Source organism: Corvus kubaryi, unplaced genomic scaffold (assembly GCF_017639235.1).
Source record: "Corvus kubaryi isolate FWS band 111438036 unplaced genomic scaffold, C.kubaryi_AGA036_p1.0 133, whole genome shotgun sequence".
In the NCBI taxonomy this organism is placed as follows: Eukaryota; Metazoa; Chordata; class Aves; order Passeriformes; family Corvidae; genus Corvus; species Corvus kubaryi.
In genome coordinates this window covers 35,481,085-35,504,638 of record NW_024580667.1, presented here as the reverse complement: position 1 = coordinate 35,504,638, position 23,554 = coordinate 35,481,085, and the positions used below count along the sequence as shown (strand labels likewise).

Sequence of the window (23,554 nt, the reverse complement as noted above, 5' to 3'; positions counted from 1 at the left end):
TTGTATAATCAGTTTTCTGGTAAAGTTTCTGGTAAAGTTTTGTGGTTTGGTTTTTTTTTTCCCTGATGCATTTTTAGAGTTGACTTTTAAGGCATCTTAGTGATCTAAGTTTAGTTCCTTCCAAGTGCTGTGGTAAAATTGGCATTTTGGTATAAAGAAACAAGTTCTCTGCTAATTTCTAAGACAAAAGATTTAGGAGCAGTACATGTAAACAAGACAATATAACACTGAAAAAAAGTGTAAATGTTGTTTAATCTACTGGTTGTGGAAAAAGAGATATCAAAGTAAACTTAAACACATTATTTGATTGTGAATGAATATTTGCGATTTATCTAATTTCCACTGATGGAAATGGACTTCTACAGGAAAATGGCAACAGCAGTTTTAATGTAAGGTTTTGTTCCTACCTAATGTGTTTAGTTTTCAGTAATGACTTTAGTCCTCTGTTTATCTTTCCTTTTGAACTAAGAAATTATCTAAAAATAATTTAAAAGATATGCTTGTGCTGTCTTTTTTCAAACTTTTTTTTTACTTGACCAAGTTTCATGTCCTGCTAGTAGAGTACGTATTAAATCATGGGGAGGAGTGGAAAGGAGCACTGCTAAAGCACAGACTACAACATAAAGTTATCTTTCTTAAATGATGAAGGACACATGCATAAAAAGTTTGGCTTTTGAGGGATTTTTTTGGTTTGTTTTGGTGGAGTGTTTTTGTTTGTTTGGGTTTGGGGTTCTTTTGTTATTACATGTGCTTTGCTGCAGAAAAATAACCGGTTCTTTCCAAGCGAGGCTCATGGTGCTACTGCTACTAATGCTAGTCTGGAAAGTTCAACATCTTATGAGATGTATGATACACTTTCAGTGTGCTTGTCTCTGAGAGATTTTCACCTCATTTTCCCCTGCAGGCTGCTTTGTGCATGGCTGGTTGTGTATTCAGAAGAGACTTGTCCCCTACACATGGGAACTTACATTTCCTGCCATTTCACATGCTGGGGGGAAAATGAAATAAACTACAAGCAGATTCTCCTCCCAGCCACAATTCCTGGAAACTGTATGCTGTTGTGGGCATGCTTATTTTCTACTTTTCTTCCTTGCTGTCATAATTTCAGCCTTTTGAGGAAGGGAGCAGACAGTTTATTTAAAAACCTGTTAGAGCAAAACGTCATTTACATAAGAAACAGTAGATGCCTTCATGATTCTGAGCTCTCTTTTCCTTTGCAGAGACTAGGAAGATTTTTTTATAAGTCTAATCAAAGGATACCCTGTAATATTAGAGATACTTCTTCAGAAAGGCGAGACTGAAACCTCAGACATTCTCATATATGCTTAAGGAAGGGCTGTACTTGAGCTTTCCTTTTCAGAGTCATCGGGAGCTCAGTCCAGTGCTCAGATGCCACTTTCGTTTGTAGTCAAAGGCTGTTTTGCCTTCAGATCTTAGTGAAGTTGAGGGTAAAGAAATGTTCTTGGTGATGTGATGGGCCTTTGCAGAGTTTCTTCATGCTCTTCTCCCTTCACCCAGTTGCTTCCCTTGTGATTACATCCAGGCCTTATCTTTACCTTATTGGGACCTTTCTAGTTTTTGTTTAGCTATTACTTGATACTTGTTTCTGTTTCTTTGTAGGGTTTGTTTGAAAAATACAGGGATCATAAGCTGCTGAAATTGGAAACGTGAAAGCAATTTCAGGTGGTGAAAAAAACCAAGATGGATGAATATATCTTAACAATAGCTTCAAAGGATTTGTAATACCGAGGAAGTTGTTAAGGCTGATTTCTAACCATATGTTTTTTACAAGAGGAGAAAAGTTAATGCTGAAAGCATGAGAACATGGAACATGGAAATAGTGGCCTGAGAGGGAAAAGCTGGTATCTTCCTTTTGTTTTCAGATATCTTCTGTCTGGACTAAACAGTTGACCATACTAATGAGGTCTGGTGGTTTTCCTGAAGGTGTTATGCTTGCCATAAAAGTCCCAGGTGGTGGTGCATGACTGAATCAGCATGATTCTGGGTGTGTATAGGAAAGTACAGGTCACACATTTTAATGGCCTGTTTCTGTCTGGTTTGACTGGTTGCCTAAAAGTGGTTCCAGAATAAAATTTACCTGCTACTAAATGATCTGGAGTCATATATTCTGATCTGTATCTAGCACTGGTAACTTATAGAATAGTACCAGTGAAACATTAATTCATGGAGACATGCCTGGTTTTGCTTATTTGAAAACAAAGCAGTGCTGCTTTTATTTAGGAAATAGTCTCAGAATTAGTGGTAGTTCAGAGTTATGCAAAGAGAAATGAGGTACAAAGAGCTAGACTAGAGCTTTAGCCCAAACACTTTCATGGTTTTGCATAATCTCTAGATAAGGCAGTGTCGTGGGAACACTGTCATCAGAAGAGGCGGGGGGCAGTTGTGTGAAGTTGATGCTCTGGATGGAGCTGCACTTTGGTAAGTGGCACTGTTTTGAAATCACAGTGGAGAAGTAGGGGTGAGTCACTAAATCAGTCATTTTAGTGCCAGTATTGAAATTTTTGGGATAATCACTGAGTGGAGACAAGGAAGCCCAGAAACATGATAAAATAAGCAGTAACAGATTTACTGTCATCTGACAAGTGGTGCTGATATCTCAATGAAGAGTTGACCTCTTTGCACAGCAGCATAAGGCATATCAGTGACTAAGCTTTGTTTAACATGCAGCTCAGATGTATTCCATACCATGCCTGAGCTAGTGTTATCTTTGGTGGAGGAGGGAAAATGTGGGCAGCTGTTCCATTGCAAGCCTGTCATGGGAGCCAGCAGGAACCAGCTGTGGTTTTATGTGGTTCACATAATCAGCGCTGCACAGGTGAGAGTCTGGACAGTGGATGAAGGGGATCTCTTGTCCCCCTGGCTTCAAATGGTTTGTGCAGAACAGGAAAGCCACTATGTACTGTAGAACTTATGGGGCAGCTCAAATGGCAACCCAATAGTGTTGGAACAGGTTGGTTTGTTTGTTGAGGTTTGATTTTTTTTTTTTTAAAGTTCTGTGTGCCTGCATGCAGAACATGAAAGTATAAGAGGCAATGTGTGAAGCAGAGCAAGAATGCACAAAGCAAGAGAGAGCTTGTTGATTATCCTGCTATCTGAAAAGAGATTTCAAGTTGAGAATTTCTGCATGGTTGAATCTTCCTTCCCAAGGGAAGGATTTTCTCTGGGTTTCAGCTCAATCAGTTTCTCCCGAGAGAAATAACATACATACGGTCTAAATATTTTCTAGTTACTTGAGCTCAAAATGGGTGGTGATACTGAAAAATGCAAATTCACTTCTCGCTGGAAGATCACTTTCTGTAAGGGAACCAAAGTTTATATACTTTGTTTTTAAGGCACTTTAAGCCTGTTTTTATCAGGAGGTGAGAAATGCAGCAGGGTAGCTGCTCTGCATGAACTATAATTGTGTTTATAATGTGGTGGTAGGGCTGTGCAAGTGGGCAAATATCTCATGTTATGAGTGGGTGCATAAATCTGTTATTGCCTCATAAATCTCATCAAGAGGTCATTTTTTTGACATCTCCCAGACTGATAGTTTGCCTGACAGCCATTTTAGGGAGGAGAGCTACAGGCATGGCAGGGGACATGAAGGTAGAACAAGCTTTAATGCTCTTTTGTAGTGCCTTCAGTTTCTGAATCTGTGCAGAAGTAGAGTGGCCTCTTTCTTCCTCCTTTATCTTCCTCATCTCCTTCTGCTACTGACTTCTGGGAACTGTGCAACTTCTCAAATGACTTTCAAATTCACCAGCACAGCACCGTAATTGAGCTCAGCCACCTCAAATGGGGGACAGAAGCTTCTCCTGTATAACTCAGCTCTAATGAGGTTTTTAATACCAGGCCACAAAACAGAAGTAGGTAAATCTGATTGTTCAAGGTAGGCAAAATTACAGACCTTCTACACCTAACCCAGTCCAGAAACATGTAGCATAGCTGTGTTCATGTAAGAGGAACATGTCAAAACAAGTGCAGCTCTCCAATAGGAAGCAAATCTTTGTCTGACTTGTGGCTTCAGCAGGTGCTGCTTATGCATGTTCCTTCTCAAAAGATGGGGTTTTCCAGCAATGCAATGATTTAGCCCTGATATTTCCAGGCAGAGATCTGGCTTAGCCCAGCATTCCACCTCTAATAATAGTAGTAATACTTATGGGGAAAAATGTTAGTAAAACAGTGATCCCTCCCAGCTTTTGGCAAGCTGTAGTTCAAGGACTTTGAGCAAGAAAGTCATGTCTACTCCTTTGTTTAACAATCCTTGACAGACTTTCTTTTGTGAAAACATCTGACTATGTATTAATCTATTTTAAATTTTTGCCTTTATAACATCCTGTGACAATGCCATTAATTGTGGTATGGAAAAAGTACCTCCTTTTCCTCTTGTTTTTAAACAAGCTGCCTCATAAACTGCATATTTTACTGCCTAATTCATGTATTCCGAGATATGATTTCCTATTTTCTTTCTCTGTAATACCATTTTATGTAATACCATTTTATGTCTGTCTTTTTATCCATCTTTCCCCCTTATCTAAATGCACTTGTTTGCTTAGTTCTCCTCAGGTTAAAGTTGCTTCAGTCCTCCCATCGTTGTCACTCTTTGAATCTTTTCTTGCTCTGCAGAATGATTCTCTGAAAATTGCTTGGTGCAACAGCTGTAGGTACAGAGCTCCTGTGGTGTTCTCCGTCAGGTGTCCCTGAGCTGCTCACTCCTGGCACTCCCTTTGCTCTCGCAACCAGCACTGAACTTTGTCATCTCTGAGTGTGTAGTTCCTGACTTTAATTAAATTGCGGTGACTCCAAGGTTTCCATTCACTATACTGGCTGTGACACTGTGGTGTGTGTAAATAAATACCTGACAAATCTATCTGCAGCTCTACACAGTTAGTTGACTTTATAATCTTGCCGCTTGCTCCATTTTTCACATAAATAATTAATATATTGAGTAGCACAAATGCAAAACCAGAGTGAAAACTGGCTGTATACTCCTGTGCTGTTACTTTTAATCTAACCAATTGTTAGTTCACAGGAGGACTTTCCATTTTATCCCATGACAGTTCAATTTCTTTAAAAGCCTGTGGTGAGAGACATTGTCAAAGGCTTGTTAGATAGACATCCAAGCATGTTGTACGTATCATATATACCACACTTCCTTATATATGTCATGGCAAGTTTGTAGAGGAAGTCGTGCAATGATGACATTCCTCTATCATGTTTAATTGCATACCTGCTAATCTGTTCTGCAATTTCTATCAACTTTCTCAGTGTAGAAGTGAGCCTGGAGCTACCAGCCTGTTCTTCCCTGGAGTCCTTTTATTGAAATTGGCAGCACATCCTCAGCTTTTTATATCTTGTTTTTTGAAGTTTGTTTTAGAGGGAAGCTGGGCAGTGTGGTTAATAGTTCTGTAGTGGTATATTGAAGTGCCTTTACAATTTCTGGGTAAGTAGCATCTAAATCTGGTAGCCTGGTGTTGGTCCTGGAGTCTGATCTAATAGTGCTGTGGTTTTGACAGTTGTGTGCCTGTACCATCTTCTCGCTCCCATACACACCTTGCATTTTCCTAAGTTTTGGGAGAGTAGTGGCCAGTTTGTTTCCGTTGTCCCTTGGCCCTGCTCAGTAGGCAAGCAGACTTTCCTTCTGTGCCCTCAGTGCTTCCCATGTGAGAAACAGGAGCTGGAAGGGAGGAGGTTGCTGGAAGGCAGCAGTATACAGCCATGGGGGAGCACCTCTTTTTGCAGGTCCAGAAGCCATGGCAATAATAATATATAGATAGATATAAATTGGCATTTATTGCATGAATTATTTGCATGGACAGTGTAGTTGAATGTAATTGTTTATACAGCTCTTATCACTCAGAACAAATCTCCGTTTCAATTAAAAGACTTACACAAATGGGCTTTTTCAAATTTTTGCATTGATAATGAATTTATTTACTATACTAATGTAAACTGTTCTGTTTTGGATTGTATTCATAACAGGATTTAAATACAACTCTTCAGATATTTAAGACATGAATAGAAGTTAGGATCAAAATTAAGGGTAAGGTGTTTATTGTTCAGGAGGGTTAATGTGTGTTTTGATTTTGAAGCATTTCACAATTCAATGTTTCATATTAATTCCTGCCATTTGATCTTCAGTATTTGTAACAAAGCTCCTCAGTCATGTGCAAGCTCTCTTTTTAATGAGGATCAGACTTACCCTTCTATGCCTCTAGTGGCTTTCTGGCTATTTTACTGCTTTTTACTCCCTGTAAAGAAAGAGGTAATTCATTGTTCTAGTCTTAGAATACTTGAGGTGAGACAGCAGTGCTCTTCTCTTTCTCTTTTACCTACTTCATTTCCCCTTTTCTTCTGTCTTATGTATGTGGTTATTTTTTGTTGTTCTTCAGTTTGTGTGTGTGTCCCCATGGTTTTCCTTAATTGCTTTTTGCTCTGACTGCAGGATCCTGGCTTCTGTGTGTGTGTGAGGTTTGTGCAACAGTTTTTATCTAGATTCTGCCTTTTTCAGTGGCTCCTGAATCAACTTCCCTGCCTTGAATCAATTGAGGTAATGTGGCGTGGTGTTGCTTAGCAATGCTGGAAGCTGATACCGCCTGGGTGATGTGTGTGCTGTAACAGCACTGAGCAGGAGAGACTACCTGTCCTCTGTGGTCTGTGCAGAGAAGAAATCCTGCATTTTCTGATGTTTTCAGCATTCTTACCTTTATGTGTTTGGCTGGGTTTTTTTTCTTTTAATGTTCCGAGTAACAGTTTTACAGACTTATGCATGTTCCTCCCCCCTTCTTTCTGATACATGCAGAAAATTTGATAGCATGTAGAATCAAAATATAATTGGGATGTCAGTCTTTAAAGAACTGGGTCCCTAATTAACTGTCTTGAGATAGGTATGTTTTCTGTCTTCCTCCCCCACATACCAAGCAAAGCTGTTGTGAAGGCAGAGCTGAGCTTTGTAGGATGTTTCAGTCCTCCAAAGCAGCACAGATTGGCAGCCAAACTGGTGTGCATGGCCGCAGATTAAAAACCAACCACATAAGAAATGTAGGATGAGGTATTTTGGCAGCAGATGTAAAGTTGTTAGTGGAACTTATTAGCGCTGAAATATTTCTTTTAAATTGTTGAAAAATCTAAATTTTCAGCTGTGGGTAGGTTTTTTTACTCTCATTTAAATGGCAAAAGAGCGAAGTATTGTTTCTTGCAGCTTTCTTGTTTTGTTGTTTTTTACAAAGCCAAGGGAGTATACAGTAAAAAAATTTAAACTATCTGCTTGTTTTCTTATTGTTCCTTCTCTTGAATAAAAAGGACTAGAAGAAATTACATACATTGGAATCAAGTATCTTTGAGGCACATTTTTACCAGCTGGCTGCTCCCATTTTTGCACAACACTGAATAGCATGGGACCCCATGTTTAAGTTGTAGGGTAGGATAACTGTGAAGGTGTTATTTTCCTCTTTTAAACCAACTAGAATACAAACCAAAGTTTTTACTTGCAATCCTGGGTGGAAGAGAGAGGGGGTGTTCTCCATCAGCTTATCAGGAGTGTGGAGCCTGACATACTTCCTTTCTTTGATGGCAGTTGTGTTGAGTATATCTGAATAGCAGGGATAAAAACTTGATCAGACTCAAAGTCTTTGTTCACTTCATGCAATAATGTTTGTGCTTCAGTAAGCACAAGCCCACAACTCTTTTGCAAAAACTCTACTTTGGAGTTGGAAGGCTTGCAAACTCTTTACAGAGTTCTTACAAATTTTGTGTACAGTTAGCCAAAGTAACTGGGTAAGCAATTGCAGCCCTCAGGTGCTGGGTACCTGCTGTCTCAGTGGTGCTGCCAGATCACCTGTTCCTTTGAGCCTTTGCCCCAGCACTGCACTGCTGATGGGGTGGAAGAAAGGTATTGGTGGGATGGGGACATGGACCTCCACAGCTGGATCATGGGGGCCCGGCCTGAAAAATTAATCTGGGCACTGAGGGTGTGCTTGATGATGTCAAAATGCACCCAGAAGTCGAGGGTGGTGGAGGTGATGTGGTCTGGAGGCTGATCCCACCTCAGTGCTGTTTACTGGGGCTGTAAAGGATTGCTTATGAGACATGGGGTGGTTCAGTGGGTTGGTCCCTGTGACCAGCTGCTCCTGCCTCTCTTAACCAGTAGTGTTCGTAACCAACAAATGCATTTCCAGTAGCCTGATAGTTTATTCATTTCTGGTTTAGACCATTTAATCCATAGTATGTACTCATGAGTCCTTGTCTGTAAGGAAACAAAACATCGAGCTGGCAAGGGGATTTTATAGCAGGTTCATTGCCATGGTTTCAGACGGCCTTATGTAACCTAAAAATAGATTCAGGGAAGAATATTCTCTTCCCTTCCCTGCCTCCCCCAGCTCTAACTAATTGTAACTTCCTTTTTTGTACATTTTTGTTGTTGTGGATTTACTGACTGACAGGTCAGGCAAATTTGTTTGATGTTTTATTTTAAAGAGGAAAGTTCATTGCAGTGTCTAATACATTGGGGAGTGACTTCCCTGGCTATTACCTTCTGCTCCTGTCTCCTACACTTCAGTAGTGCCACTCTGGTAGACTGCAGCTCATTACAAACCGGTGTAATAATCTGAGATGTGTGAGGGACCATCCTGGGGATACCTTGGATAATTACAACCTTGACATTGCCTTGTGCTGAGCAGGGGAAGTGTAGAGAGTACATGATGATGTGCCTTGAGCAGCCTGCACTGCTGCCTGAACAGCATCCTCTTCCAGAGTCCAGCTGGCAGCTTTCCTGTGTCTCCTGCAACCCCACAGCTAGGATGTTGCAGACAGGTTAGGGATCATGGCTGTAACTAGCAGGACAAGTTTTAAAATACTGCTTTGTGTACAGTGATGCCTGGGCTGCAGCTGCAAGGAGCTAGGGGAGGCAAACTGGGTGACCTCTGCTTCCCATTCTTGGTGTCCTTGCTGAGACAGCATTAGAGCTATACAGCCTTGGCTGGCATGCCTGGAGCTTGGGCATGGCTTCACTACCTCCGGATTGCAGTGTTGTTTGTCTTTGAATGTCAGAAAAGTGGAGGTGGAACACAGCTTGGCAATTAATACGGTCTCCTCTGATGTGTACTGGCTAAGCTATATTTAGCTTCGGGCTGGACAGTTGAATTTCTTCCCCCCCCCGATTTCAACATAGGTGTTGACTGCTTCTGTTAGCAGGAGTCCTAGATGCTTTTAGATCTCTCTCCCCAGACAGGAAGGGCATGGGTTGGAATCACATCGATGCCTTGGATTTCCTGCATTGCTTCCTGTTGAATTGCTGGGCCAAAAGCTAATGGGAGAAGATACTTTACTCAGTGTTCAACTCCTGAGGCTCACAGCATGCCTATTTATGTTGGAAAGCAAGTAAATAGCCCCATAGCAGCCTTATCAACTATATCTTTTAGTGTGGGGTTTTGGAGCAAAGGGAAAGTGTTCTGGGTTGAATTGCAAAGGGGAAAAATCCAGCGTGGTCTCTTAGTAGGTTGTTTGGTGAGCAAGGTGTTGGTTCTGCTGATCCATTTCTCATCACCATTTTTCTATGACTGCTCAAGAGAAACTGCAGTAAGTTTATTTGTTTGTTTGTGTTGCTGCTGGTACCAGGCCTTTTCTTTCTTCCTGCTGCTGCTTTTGTGGCCAGGGTGCCCTGACCTCCCTCAGTAGGGACTGAATGGAGAAGGGCTGATGTGACCTTCCTCAGTAGGGACTGAATGGAGAAGGGCTGATGTGATGTCAGGGTACAAATATGTCAGTGAATGGGCTGCAGTATATTGCTAATTCCTTCTCTTCTTGGTTTATTTACTGGTTGTAAATACTTTCAGACTTTCCCGTGTTTCTGAATCGATCAGGGTTGTGTCTCCTTTTTCTATATGCCATGTTGGACAAAATTTGTATATTTAGGAAGAAGGTGGTACCAGATAGATAGGACTGCTTAAGGTAGGACTGCTATCCAGAACAGATTAAACTTTTTGAAGTATTTTCTGTTGCTTGTATGCTGTGCTGCTTTGCATTTGGTAGCTGCCTATTGTGCCTATGCTTCCCTGCTCCTCCCTGAGATACTCTGCAGTATTCATATGCCTGATTTGGCAGCTGGAGAGCAGAAGAAGAGCAGCCCCCAAGTACAGATGAGAGAAATGTGCCTTTTCAGCCTTCCAGAGGGGCAGGAACCTGCCTTGACTTGTTCTTCACCAGTACAAGGCACAGGATCTGGGGCACAGGTGGGTCAGGTTGGCTGTTACTTTGTTCTGAAGAGCGTCTCTTCCTCTTAGAGTGGAGGTGAGTTTGCCATCCTTTTGGAGGATGCACACTGGGATTTTCATAAAATACAGGGGTTCCTGGTTTTAAGGGTTAGCACTGCATTTTTTTCACATCTGGTGATTTTTTTTCTATGTCCCGTTCCAAACTCAAACTGAAGGAGTTCCTCCAAGGATGAGAGCATGACTACCATCTGTGTTCAGTCATGTGCTCCCTGGGGAGAAATGCAGACTGCTTCATGCAGGCCAGTCCAGATTGCAGAGCCAGGCCATGTTAGTGACCCTATGAAAATATAATCCTGTCTGATGCTAGAGGGGAAAAGTTTCCATACCTGGCAGATGTTTACATATTCTTTAAGTGGACCGCCTTTCTGCTGTAGTGATTTAAACCCCTGAAAATACTCTATGCATGGATTTACATAAAATAAAGCAACCTGCGTAATATTACATCAATGCACAGTAGACAATCATCTCCTTCCCCTCCCATCTGTCCAATGCTTGTGTCATTTTACATCCATTTTTGTTCCCTCCAACACTTCAGCCGCTTCCTTGCTCTGCCCCCTGGGCACCAGTGTGCTGCACATGGGAAAGCTTCTGTGTCTGCACGCTCCTGAATTGTGCGGAGCTTTGTATGAGAGCTTACCTCCTCTGTTGAAAGATGAAGAGACTGGGGTGTGTGTCTGTGTGTGTGACTGGGAGTGGTGGATGGCTGGAATCAGAGACAGAGGGTGTATGTATTTGGAGGAGCTTTCAGGTTGCTGGTGCATCTACAGGAGTAAAGAAGTTGGGGGTGAGGTGAAAGCAATGTCAAAAGCAGAAAATCCTATACTGTTTGTTTTGTCTGGATAATGAGGTGTAATTTGAAGGCAGATGCTTCACTTGTAGACCTTGTAGGAATTGAAATATTCATATTCAGGAGTTATGAAAATTGAGGATACTATTTTCTGGAATCTCAAGGTAGTACCAGTCATGTGATTTGCTTTCTTTAGAGTTCACATAAGGCAACACATCTTAATACTTGGAATATCATTATAGATCAGATGCTGTTTAAAGAATGTGATTAATGTTGCAAAGCAGAAGTTCATAATGTAAAGATGCAATTCTCCCTTTTTGTGACGTACGACACAAGTGTAACTATTTAGTTGCATTTTCCCCGTGTAACAATCTTTATGTTATTTGTTGGCTGTGGTAGTAGTTCTCCTACTGCAGGGCACTGTTGTCTATTACACTGTCTGAGAAAGCTCTTGTCCTTGCCTTTTGCAGATATTGAAAGGGAAGGGTGGCTCAAGATGGTGATGGCCTCCTGCTTTTAAGGAACTGGACTCAGTTCTCAACAGATTCCCTGCATTGTTAGAAGTGATTTAAACACCCACGAAATGGTTAAACTCTTGATAAGCTTGAGATCCAAGAGCTAATTTTCAGAAGGCTTCATGCTCCTGGATGTAGCCTGCAATTGTGTCTGAAGCAAGCTGTGGGCTGTGAAATACTTGAAGCATGATTTGGCCCTGCAAGTCTCACTTGGGGCATACAGAATCTGTTGGTTTTCATTCTGTTTGACCTAGATCAATAAATGGATTTAGACTCCAAACTCCTAGTAGAGCCAGTATTTACGTGTCTTGGGCACTTGGGTTTTCTGTCTGTAATTTCCCATATAGGAATTAAGGATATTGTGATGCCTTCTCCTCAAACAATCATGAAGCTAGAGTAAGTAATTTTTGAGAGAGTAAATCAGCCTCCTCTACAGAAAGCACAGAAAGATAATTGTTAATTCTGTTTTAAGAGTGGAGTTCATGTCGTTAGTAAGCCTTAAGGATAGATCAGGATGGAAAACAGAAATCCTGAGCGCCTTCCTCCACTGGCTGTGCTCCCTTGTGCACTGAAACAGCCAGAGTGGTCTTTGGCAGGTCCAGAGAGGGAAATTGGTTATGGTGTGCAAGAACAGGAAAGGGTAACTTGTAGTTTGACGACATGCTTAAATACAAACAATTCCTGATTCTCACCTCTTCCTGTAAGTTGTGCAGTTTTCCCTTATTTAAAGAGGAAAATGAGAATCTGTTATGTTTGAAAATGAAAGCTGCCATAGCAGCTGTAAGGTTTGCACCCTTTAGTGGGGATTTCTGGCACTGGGGTGAGAGACGAGAGCAGCAGTGTCAGTAGACAGTCGTGCTCCTCCACGCTGCTCTCACCCTGAGAGGGGGAGACCTCTGAGTTGTTGTGCACATGCAGGATAGGGCTGTTGACTTTGGTCTCACCTCATAGAATAGGAAATCATAGAATCATAGCATATCCTGACTTGGAAGGGACCCAAAAGGGTCACTGAGTCCAACTCGTGGCCCTGCACAGGACAGCCCCAAGAATCACACCATGTGCCTCCTGAGGATGTTGTCCAAATGCTTCTTGACCTCTGACAAGCTTGGAATCCATCCTGAGTAATCTGTCAGGAATAAAACCTGATGTCATTGTTCATGCACAAGGAAATAAGCTATTTTCTATCAGATGTGACATACTTTTCCTCCCTCTCTGATTTGTCTTGCCCTTCCTGACAATCCTTTTGCATTTTTTGGGACACCTCTTCAGTTTTGGCTCATTATTCTCTTATCTTTCACCTGCAGTTTCACCTCCCTTGCAGAGTCATTGTCTGACACCAGACTTCTTGCCTGTCCCAGTGCCCCTTCCCCATCCTTGTCCAATTCTGTTTTTGAAGTTAGTCAACTTTTTCCTTTTTCCTGCCTTGTTTTGTGCACTGCCTAGAGATCCCTGGCTCCCTTTCCTGCCTGTTTTGCTTGCTCTCCCTCCTGTTTTGGACCCTTGTCCCAGTCTGCTCCTTCGTCTCCCTCAGGTCTGGCATTTGTCCCTGCTGCACTCCAGATGCACTCCTTTCGCTTCCTTGCTGCCCGGGTGCCGGCAGCTTGGCCACGGCCAGCGCAGGAAAGATGGGTTCCCTCCGCTGCAGGGCCTGGGCCCACGCCAGAGCCTGGACCTGCTCCAGTTGGGCAGCCATGGAAATGAAAAGAGTCTTGGGCTCCTCTGTTCCCAGGCTGGCGCGTGCTCACCCGCTCTGCAGGCAGTCACTGGGTTGCCACTGGGAAAGTGTGCGATGTTCGAGCGTGCTCAGCAAGGAAAGGCTCCTGGGAGATCCTGGTTATTGACTCTTGAAAGGTCTTTGCCTGCCATGAGCGTGCTGTGTGCTACCATCGGATATGGGTATAAAAACTGATTTCCATGTTCAGCATAATCTAAAGTTACTTGAGACTCGGGAGCCAAGAAAGGAATATGAGGAGTATAGGATGTTCTCCAAGGGAAGGAAGAGCAATCTAATACCCAGCGTGCCTGCTTTGCCCACCACAGCAGTGTCCTCTGCTGTGCTGCTTTACTGGGAGCCTTGTATTGAGTGTGAGAAGACCTGTTAAAATCTTCCAGGCAGCATTTATGTTGGATTATTTGAAATGTATTATTTATTATGTCCCTCTTTCTGCTTGATTGTTCACTGTCAGCTTCTGCCTCTTGATATCTGAATTTTAAAAAGGGAGTCCTACACCTCTCTGTCTTGCTTGGATTGTAAAGGCTGTTTTGGAGTGTTACTTCCAATGACATTTCGAGGAGGTCAGTGCAGACTGCTGGGCCGCTTTGGCAGTATTTCTGCTTTCTCTCCTTGCCAATGCTGCAAGGAAGACAACAGAACAAGAGAATTGGTGCTTTCCACTGTCTCCTTTAGTAGTAAAAAGTACAGATTCCACAGATAATACTTTTTCACACCTCTAAGAAGGTGAGTAATTAGTTTTGAGATGTAACAGGAAACCACAGGGATGTAATCTCTGCTGAAACAGGTTTGTTGATAAAGAGACAGTGGTGTGGTTGAACAGGAAAGCCCTTCTCTAGGTGCAGCTTCTAAAGCTTGCTCCAACAGTGCTGTGCTTTAGACTGGCGTCAGTTTTCATTGTGAAGTTAGTTACAGTGGGAAAAGACATTTGTTCTGCAGACACAGCAGCACCTCATACAGCTACACCTGTCTTACGTGAAAACCCACCCTTGTCTGTCTTCATGTAGCATATATAATACTTACATTTTAGCCAAACACAAAATGAGGATATACCTGTAGCAACAGTATATCCATGTATCTCTCGCAGTATCTCTGATAGCTTTTCACAGAACAAACGTAGTGTTATCAATTGTCTAAAGACACAAAAGTACCGTATCTTGAAAGATCAGGAGGGCTGTCATAGGACAGACAGTGATGCTCTGGACTGTGATGCTCAGCACAGGTAGAGTCTTTCACTGGTGGAAGTATTTGCACAAAGAGAAATGGATTAGGAACCTAGTGAAGTTTGAAAGTTTTGCAATAATTTTTAAAAGAATTTTTGAAGGAAGAATAATGGCATAATTTTAAAACACTCCAGGGTATTCGAATCTGAATATTATACAATCACACATCATGACCCATTTTATCTCCAGCAAGATGCAAATGAATATATTAAGTTGTTTTCTAAACAACAGTACATAAAGTACTTTTTTCTTCATGGTACAAGTATTTCTTGCTGGTACTATGTCATTATTAAGTGTGGTATTTCCTTGGTCATAAATAAAAAGGCTTATATAAAAAGACTTGATTAAATAGACCCAAACAAAACAATCATTGTATATCCAATTATAACAAGCAGTTTTACAAACTTATAAAAAGTCTCTTTTGGGAGCAGACGTTTAAATATTTAAAAACATCAGGAATTCTTTTCTGGTTTTATAGTGGGTTATATACTGAGTGTAGAACTGTGGCCATAAATATGTTTTTCCTGGTGCACAAGCTATGTAATAATTTTGTGGGAGCCTGATCACAGGCTTTGGGCATAAAGGAAACTAGTCAAGGCCATTATGGCTTCAATCTAACATGTTTGGATAGGCATCATCTGTGGCTGCCCAATGCTGAACACTGATGTCATCGTCCTCTGTGGTTTGGAGCCCCCTGTGCTCAGGGGCACCTACCCCCTGAGCAAGCACAGTGTGCGTGCTGCACCTCCTGGGCTTCTGCTCCCTGCTCATGCAGCACACCAGCACAATTATGGGGGTCCCTGATGGCTCTCAGCAGGAGAGAGAGTGGGGCCAGGCACACTGACCACAGCCTTTTGGCCCTCTGGAAGGGGTCTGTGTGCTCAGGGCAGGGAGAAGCTCCTCTGAAGGGCCACTGAATGCCTGAATTCGTCTCTGGTGCTCAGAGACACCTTCTCCTTCTCTGGAGGATCTGGCTTGCATTTAGGCAGTGTGAATACCTCTACTGTATACTCAGACTTGGTTCAGAGAAATAGCATTTCCCCTGAGCTGTTTTATTTCTCAAAACCAGGACTGTATCAGATTTTCCCCCAACTGCTGAACAGTAGTATTAATGTAGTGTGTTATTTATTCTTTTGACATGTTTTTATTTCATGGAAAACGTCTACGTTATGCTTGAAGCTGGGTATGAGTTGCTGGATCGCTTTCAGAATTCTGTTAAATCTGGAAGTAAATCAGATTACTTTGTTCTACTATAAGCACATTCAGCTTGGCTTTCACATGAGGTGTTGTATGGGTGAATGAGCCCAGAGCACTCCAGCTGGTGCAACAGCTTTATTTATGCAGAGTGATGGCATGAAAGGGTTTTGGAAAGTGCTTTTAATGGCTTCAGGATTGATTTTTACCACTGTTGAACCACCAAACTGCTTTAAGTTCTTACCCATTTCGCTTGTGTTTTCTAGTGACAAACTGTGGGCTCAGGTGATGACCCAGTTAATCAGGAAACTGTGCTGGTTGGAAACACAAGAAGTAGAGGTTTTCTTAGACTCTCCTTATACGTTCCCAGCATTTACCATGTGGCAATAAAGCTTCTACAGTTTTTCTGTTCATAATGTGAAATAGTTTTTTGCCCACATGAAGGTGCTTTTATCTCAACTTTGAAATGCTTTAGGTCTTCATAAAATGGTAACACGTACTTTCTCAGTTCTACAACACATTTTATCATCACTGGAGGATTAGCTGGCTGATTTTAGCATGTATTTCATGCACTCCTTACTCTTAATATTTTTTCCCCCATGGTTTTTTTTTTTCAAATCCCATTTTGTTACTGGTGCGAGCGTGTTGAATTTTACTTTTTTGTAGGTTTTAGTGACAGAATTGACAGGTTATGCAAAATGGAAAGAGTGTCAGTAAAATGGAGTATGTAAGTATTTTGATACGTAGCTTGCAGCTTCTTCCTAAGCATAATTTTTGTCAATGGGTTGAAAAAGCTCTCAGAAAACAGGTTGGGAGTTTCACAGTGAGGAAGAAGTATCCTGCCCCTGGCCCAAGATAAAGCAGAAATTTTGTCGAAAAGGTGTGGTCTTGTCCAGTTGGGAAAGTAAAGTGTCAGGGAAGTATTTTTAATGGAAAACAGTGTTGAATTTCATGTATAAGTATGTTATAAACACATACATGGTAGTTAAATGGTGCGATCAGTGCAAAGCAAGTGGGCAATATCTAATTCAAACTTTAACTTGTCTAATAGCAAATGAAGCATTTGTGTGGAAATACCTCCCTCTGGTCTATTAAAGGATTCATGGCTCCATGAGATCCCTGTTTTGCTCAGACTGTGCCTTTGGATGTGAAGCAAAAACATAGTTGTTGGGTGAGAGTCACTAATTGAGCAATTGGAAATAATCATCCCCTTGGCTTAGCAGATGAAACACTAATTTTCCTTCCAGGAATAGCCAGAATTACCTGTTTGTACAGTGCCTTCAAGCTGGCTGATTTAAAACTTGAATTAAAAACTTTAAAATAGGCCGTGTTGGTTTGAATATGATGTTGGCATTCCTGATTCAGGTAAGTGATGTTGATCATGGTACAAGGGTGCCAGGTAGGGGTGGTGAAGAACAAAGTGAAGGCAAGTCTCCAGAGGCTGGGAAACAGTCACAATCAGTCCAAAGACTGACTTGTATGAAGAGGTTTCTGAGGAGTTCCTTTGAGAGGGTGAGTGTAAGAAGTTTTTCTTACTGAATTGCTCACATATGTACAATGGCTTTGCTTGCTTGTGTGAGATGCAAGGAAGAAGAAATGTTTCTTCTTTCTTGCCTGTAATCATTTTCTAATGCAATGTTGTCCAGAAGCATAACACATAGTGAATCAATATGTCTACTGACTTGTTCAATATCACTGATGGCCATCAAAAGTAATTGTAATGTTGTGGGTTGAAAAAAAGTATTTGTAGACCAGATTGGCTTAACTCACAGAGCAATCTGTATTTGTACTTAAGGGATGAGGTTTTTCACAGAGGCAATTGGAAAAGCATAGCTTTACCTGCTGCTGCACTTGTTGATAGATCTACTGACAGGTGTGTGGCTGAGGAAAAAAGATAGCACACATCAGATTTGTGCAGGCTGGGACTGTTCTTTCCTGACATCTGGCAGAAGAATTGGAATCTGGGACAGCTGCTTGTGCCACAGAATTGCAGACAGGTTTAGGACCTGAATGCAATGAAGATAAATGAGCTCCAGTTGGAAGCTGAATGGCCCTAAAGTCGGAAACGAATGTGGGCACTCTGAATGCTGTACTGATAGGCTTGCAAGAGGTGGTTTTTACCCTGTACAGTCATAAATGCTCATTTTTCTGGACTTCAGGCTACATTATTGGCATACTGAATAGTTTGAGTCTTTAAAGCTTTGTGTTACTGCTCAGTTCCCTAAATTTGACATCGGTTTCAGGCTCTAGCTAGTTTGGTGTCAACAACTAAGTGTACTCTATTGCTTTACAAACCTGAGCACTTAGTCTGTCCATCTGCATAACCATCCCACAGAAACTGGGTCGAGGGATAAGACAGTGTTATTTAGAGGTTTTCAGAGTCTGACCAAGGTAGGCAACTTTGTGTGCTCTTTTCTTTTTCAGTACAGGTGATGAATTTTATTCTTTTAGGGACAGTCTTGCATAGTTGAGGGAATTTCTTACTGCTGCAAACTTTAGGAAGTCTTCAGAATGCTGAAGAATCCAATTCTGAGTCTTGCTTTTGCAAGTCTCTATCTAATTTTTTTTAGACGGCCATGGTGTTTTCTTGCTCAGGCAGGTTTTTCAAGGTTAATTTTCAGCCTTTAGAAAAAAGAAATCTGTGTTTAGAAATTCTGCCTGGTTAAGGACCTCACCCTCCATCCTCTTTTCCACTGACTGTACAGGAGACTAGACATGACCTATCTACTTGCTGATCTTCTTGACCTTACCTTAACTTGAGCCCCCCTACTTCTGTCTTCATGAAACAGCCATTGCTTACAACGTTAACTTTTTTTTTTGTTTTGAGCGAGAAGACAGCCTAATTATATAGAAAAACTGAATTTTTATTGGCTTCCTTTTCTGTCTGAGCATTGTGGATGTGAGCAGAAAGGGCAGACAAGAAACTGAACACAAATCCCTTCAGTTGCAAGGTTTCTTTAGAGTGAGTCAAACTTAGTCTGCTGGGTACAAGCAGAGAAACAAGACAGCCAGCACCTGTGTCTGTACTACTGCCCTTCAAGCTTGAGCTATTTTTCTATTAAGAACTTCTCTCATTTCTTTGCTTCCACAAAAATGCTGCGTTTTATCAAAGAAATTGTAAGTTGGACTTCACTGATCCTTTTAGGTCCCTTCCAAGACAGGGTATTCTATGATTCTGTGATTTACATGAATAAGTTAAATTTTTTTAATCATCATATTGCTTTGCACAGTTCTGCCAGGGACTTGCAGAAATTAACCAAATAATGTTTCAAAGTATAAAAACCTGAACTCTATTGGCCCTCTGTCTGCTTCCCATCATTTCAGGCTGAATTTTAGTTTCAGTCTTCCTGGTCCTGTTGCCTTGTTAGGTTATTTTATTATTATTTTTTAATATGGGTTCAAGATACTTGATTTCATTGTTATGGTAATTCTGATGTAATAATGAAAAGGCAGCGTCCTTGACAATTCATGCTGCTTGTATAGAATTTTCTCAAGGTGTACAAGTGTGCTGTGTGCTTTTAGTAAGGCTATACTCTCACCATCCCACTGTGCCTCAGGCTTCCCCACCTTTAAGAGGAGTGTACTGAGCATTGTGCTTCCTTCTGTTTCATGCTGTGGAAATGTGTCATAAAGGAAAGCAAAAGAAGTGGAAAGGGCCTGGGTATGTGGCGCCATTCTCCCCCATAACAAGAGTCTTCAGGCTTTGGGAGCCTCTTGCATCAAATTCTGAGCCCTGGTCTGACCCAAAGAGCAGAGTAGTTGAGAGATCAGAGTGGCATCTATTCCAACATTTCAATCAGTGGCTTATTGCTTCTATTTTCCTCAGTATTTAGTAATTTTTGTAGCCCTTCATTCCTGCCCCTGTCTTCCCTGCCCCAGCCCCAACAAGTGCTGTTTATACTTGCAGTTCCCTTTAGACTAAGCAAGTTTGATACTTTTTCCATCCTGCCAAAGAAAAATATGTGGAAATTTTAATTGGCCAGAACTTTTCCGATGCTATAAAATGTGCCTGCTTTGAACATGGAGAGCTGAGGTGGCTTTATGCTGAACCACATTGTGGCCTTTGTCCAGCTACTGCGTAAGTATATACAGACCTTAAATTTTTAGTCTAAGCATTTAGTATCTGTATAAAATGGTTATTAATGTGTTATTAGAACAAAACAACATCTCCTAATCTATCTAATGGCAGTTGTAGGGTTTTGTTGTGCCTTCCAGGTGCTGTAAGTAGAGAAAGCTTGAGTCAGCCCAGTGGCCTGACAGCAGCTGGCTGGGCTTAGCTCACCCTGGCTTTAGGTTTTCCAGCCTGCCGAGAGCTGATTTAATTTGCTAACCCGGCCAAGAACAAAACACTGAATTGTTTTCTTTTGAGTTAGAGAGGTGCAGTGGCTCAGTCTGAGGAGGGTGAGAGTCAGTGCGTGGCAACAGGCAGGGCTGCATGGGTGGGAGCTGGGAAGGAGCAGAAGGGGACAAGGCTCCCCTGTGGGCAGCTCTGCTGTCTCAGTAACTTCTGCCCTCACACAGGTTAGGATGCAGGTTCGTTCTCTGCAGAGGACTCTCTCCATCTCGCAGGTGCTACGGCACTACTGAGAAGGGCACTGACATCCAGTGAACCCACAGCAGAAACCATAGACTTGATTTTGACCCTGGGTTTCAACAGCTGTCAGGAGTGGGCAGAAACCTTTAATTTTCAGAGTTCAGATGAGTCCTTTCCTGTTTGCCACTCTCTGCTCCTGTACTGGTTGTCTACCTCCACGTATGTTTTGCTAAGAGCTGCATATGTTAGAATCTGGTGGCTGCTGCTGTTTCTTCTTCATTAATACCTTCCCCAATATACTGTCGTCTTCTACTAGAGTGTCTTTGAATTTCTCTATCCTTTGTCCAGACCTGATCCATCTCTTCATCATGACAGACATTAGGCATCCTAATCCCCTCAGGTTTGCTCAGTGTTTAGTTAGTGCTCTTCTGTTGCTTTCTGTGACCTTAGTTCACTGTCTCCTAGATCAAGGTGATATACAGAAAGGTATGCAGCTTGACTGATGTGCTGTGTTATTTTAGAGAGGGTAATTTTTAAGGCCTCTTACATAAAGGTATAGTAAAAATATTATGCTAATGTTATGACAACAGCATAGTGAGGCTAGTGTCATGCAGAAAAAAACCTTAAATAACTTCCAGTGCAGCATGCTGATGTTTAGATGTATAGGTTAAAAAATTAAAGGTCTGCTTTTAATTTTCTAAGTAGCAGATGCTTGTGATCAGGGTGGCCAATAGTTCTTAGATCTTTGCTTCCAAAGGAAAATGTGCGTGTATATAGATATGTTAAACAAGAATTTCTCTATTACTAAGTGTTAAAAAGGATAAAAAATATCTCAGCTGTATATATGGAGTGGATTTTCTTGTACCTTCCCTCCATGATTTTTTTGGCTCCTAAATTTAGGTGGGTTTTATGTGTTTCATTAAGTTTATTGGGTGTCTGATTGTGTGTGTGGGCCACTAGATCATCTAGTCAGAAGAACATTTATAGAAGGGTTTCATGTCTGTAATATTCCTATGCATTGATTATTTAATGGTATTACTTGAACTGACTTGGATTGATTCCTATATTTATGATTTAATGGAAAGAACATAGCCAAAAACTTCTGCAGTAATGTAGCAGTTGTAGAGGTCCTTTCTGCCCACTTGGTGCTGTCTGGGGTATGTGGTGACTTCAGAAGAGCTCTTAAAACAGCTTTGGAATTAATATGAACATGGACCAGTATCTTTGTGCACTTCTAGACTGGGTGCCTGTGCTACGTTTTTAGATGATCCTTTGTACTCCACACACAGGGAAATCAGTTTTATTTGTAAAGGGGCCTGGAGTCTTTCCATGTCGAGCTTGGGGTCTTTTTTTCTGGAGTTCCTGCCTCCAACTGCAGCTTTCTTGTTGGCACTGCTTGTCTTACAAAAAGGTTAAATTTAATTAATTTTAAAGAATAAGATAATTAATTCTTCATAGATTTTTAGATTGCAATGATAATTGAGGAAAAATTTGCCTCTCTGGTAGTGGTTGACATGGACTTGGGTAGGTTTTGCTGGTATCTTTCCAGGTTTGATGGGCAGGTTAGTGCCAAATCGTTGCAAAATCTTGCCTGCATTTTTTTCTTCTCCTTCACTTGTGCCCATTGAATTGATACTTAGAAGTGTGGGATCCATAATTTTTAATTCCCTTCCTTCTCAGCTAACATTTCTTTTAATCCAAGTGCTGTTCTAAAATTTTTTACACTTGGGTATTTGTTGTGTAAAAAATCTGTGGGAACAGATTAGTCAGGACATGGAAGAGTAATGTGTAGTAAACACTTTAACCTGCCAAAGACAGGGCTGTTTTTATTCTATCCTTGTGGTGGGAACTGGTGTCTTATTACCTATCACTGTTCTTTACAGTATCCTGTAGAAATGGTGATGCATTCACTAATACATAGGCTGTCTTGTACTTCCTTTCTTTCCCATATAAGCTTCTCCAAAATTGTAACCTCAGAGTTAAAGCCAGGCAGTGATTGGCAGTACTCTTCTTCTGCCTCTGTTCATCTGGAAAGTTACATTTCCATGTGTGCCCATCTGTGTGCTACATGTTTTGGTCATTGATCACTGTATAAAAGTCATGCAGAATGAAAATGCATTTACCAAGAAAGATAAATGGACAGTAAAAGTGGATTTCATCGGAAACCCAGCTAGAGTGTCAAAAACCAGGGTAGGAAAAGTGAAATAAAATCCTACTGTGATGTGTAGCATTCAACAAGTAAAACTCATGGTGGTTGTACTAAAAAAGAAGGTTCAAAGTTGTGCCAAGTAATGAAGAATTTCCCAATCAGTGTTGTCTTTTTTTTCTGGCCTTCCCAGTAGCGTGTCCTCGCAGTCCTTGGCTCATGAGGGGGATCAGGCCAGGTCCCAGGTCTAGAGCAGCTCTGCTCCCCAAAGTAAACAAAAAATATTTGTTTGTCCAGTTGGTGTAATCTTGTACCCCTTGGCTTTCCTGCTTCACAGACCCTTACCAAGGTGGCAGCTGCAAAGGGCCAGAGAAGGCTGGAAGGAAAAAGTGCTTATGTAGCCAAGAGGGAATGATGGTTAGCAAGTGCTGAGTTGTCCCACCTGCTCTTCTCGCCTTCCTACCTTCTCTGGGAATCCTGTCTGGGACTGATAACAGCCTGATTCATATATAAATTTACATAATTAATTGAAATCTGTGTTCTGTTGTGCTCTATTTCCAATGTGGTCTTGTTTGCTTTTGCAGGAGAAAAGGAATAATTTGCCCTTGTGCGGTACTGTAGCCTGTCAGCCTTACCTTCAGGAGGCAATTAGCCTGTGTATTTTGAAAAGTATAAAGTTTGCTTGATTTTCTTATCTTCATCTGAGACATGTAAGAAAAAATTGTGATGGCTCTTACTTTTTGTTAATGGTCATATGGTTTACTAGCTGTGAGCATATATACCGTAATGCTTATGTCCAAAACATCATCTTTATGACTGATATGGTCTTCTTTGCCCTTATTCTTTCATCAGATATAAGAAACGCATTTCCCTAAACATGGGTGAAACAGAGCAGAGACCAACTGCAGGATCCCGCTTAGGAGCTCAGGAAAATGCTGGGATCAGTACTTTGGAGCATGGACAGAAACCACCTATGACACCTCCAGGAAAACTTGTCTCTATCAAAATTCAGATGCTGGATGACACACAAGAAACTTTTGACATTCCGGTAAGGATGTGGAGGTTGGGGTGGCTAAAGATTATTCAGGCATTTCTGGAAATGCATGTTCTCAAGCCAGTTATCTTTTTTATTGCAGCTGTGATTTTTTG

General features: G+C 41.5%; 1 protein-coding gene across 5 annotated transcripts in view; it reads left to right on the top strand.

Moving 5' to 3' along the window:
• The window catches only part of FARP1 (FERM, ARH/RhoGEF and pleckstrin domain protein 1), a 204,294-nt gene that overhangs the window by 16,096 nt on the left and 164,644 nt on the right, over nt 1-23,554 (top strand). For all 5 annotated transcript variants that reach the window (XM_042043434.1, XM_042043425.1, XM_042043406.1 and 2 more), the window contains one exon: nt 23,258-23,453. In XM_042043434.1, the coding sequence (XP_041899368.1) occupies nt 23,283-23,453 (171 nt within the window). In that variant the 5' untranslated portion in view covers nt 23,258-23,282. The remainder of the gene's footprint in view (nt 1-23,257; nt 23,454-23,554) is intronic.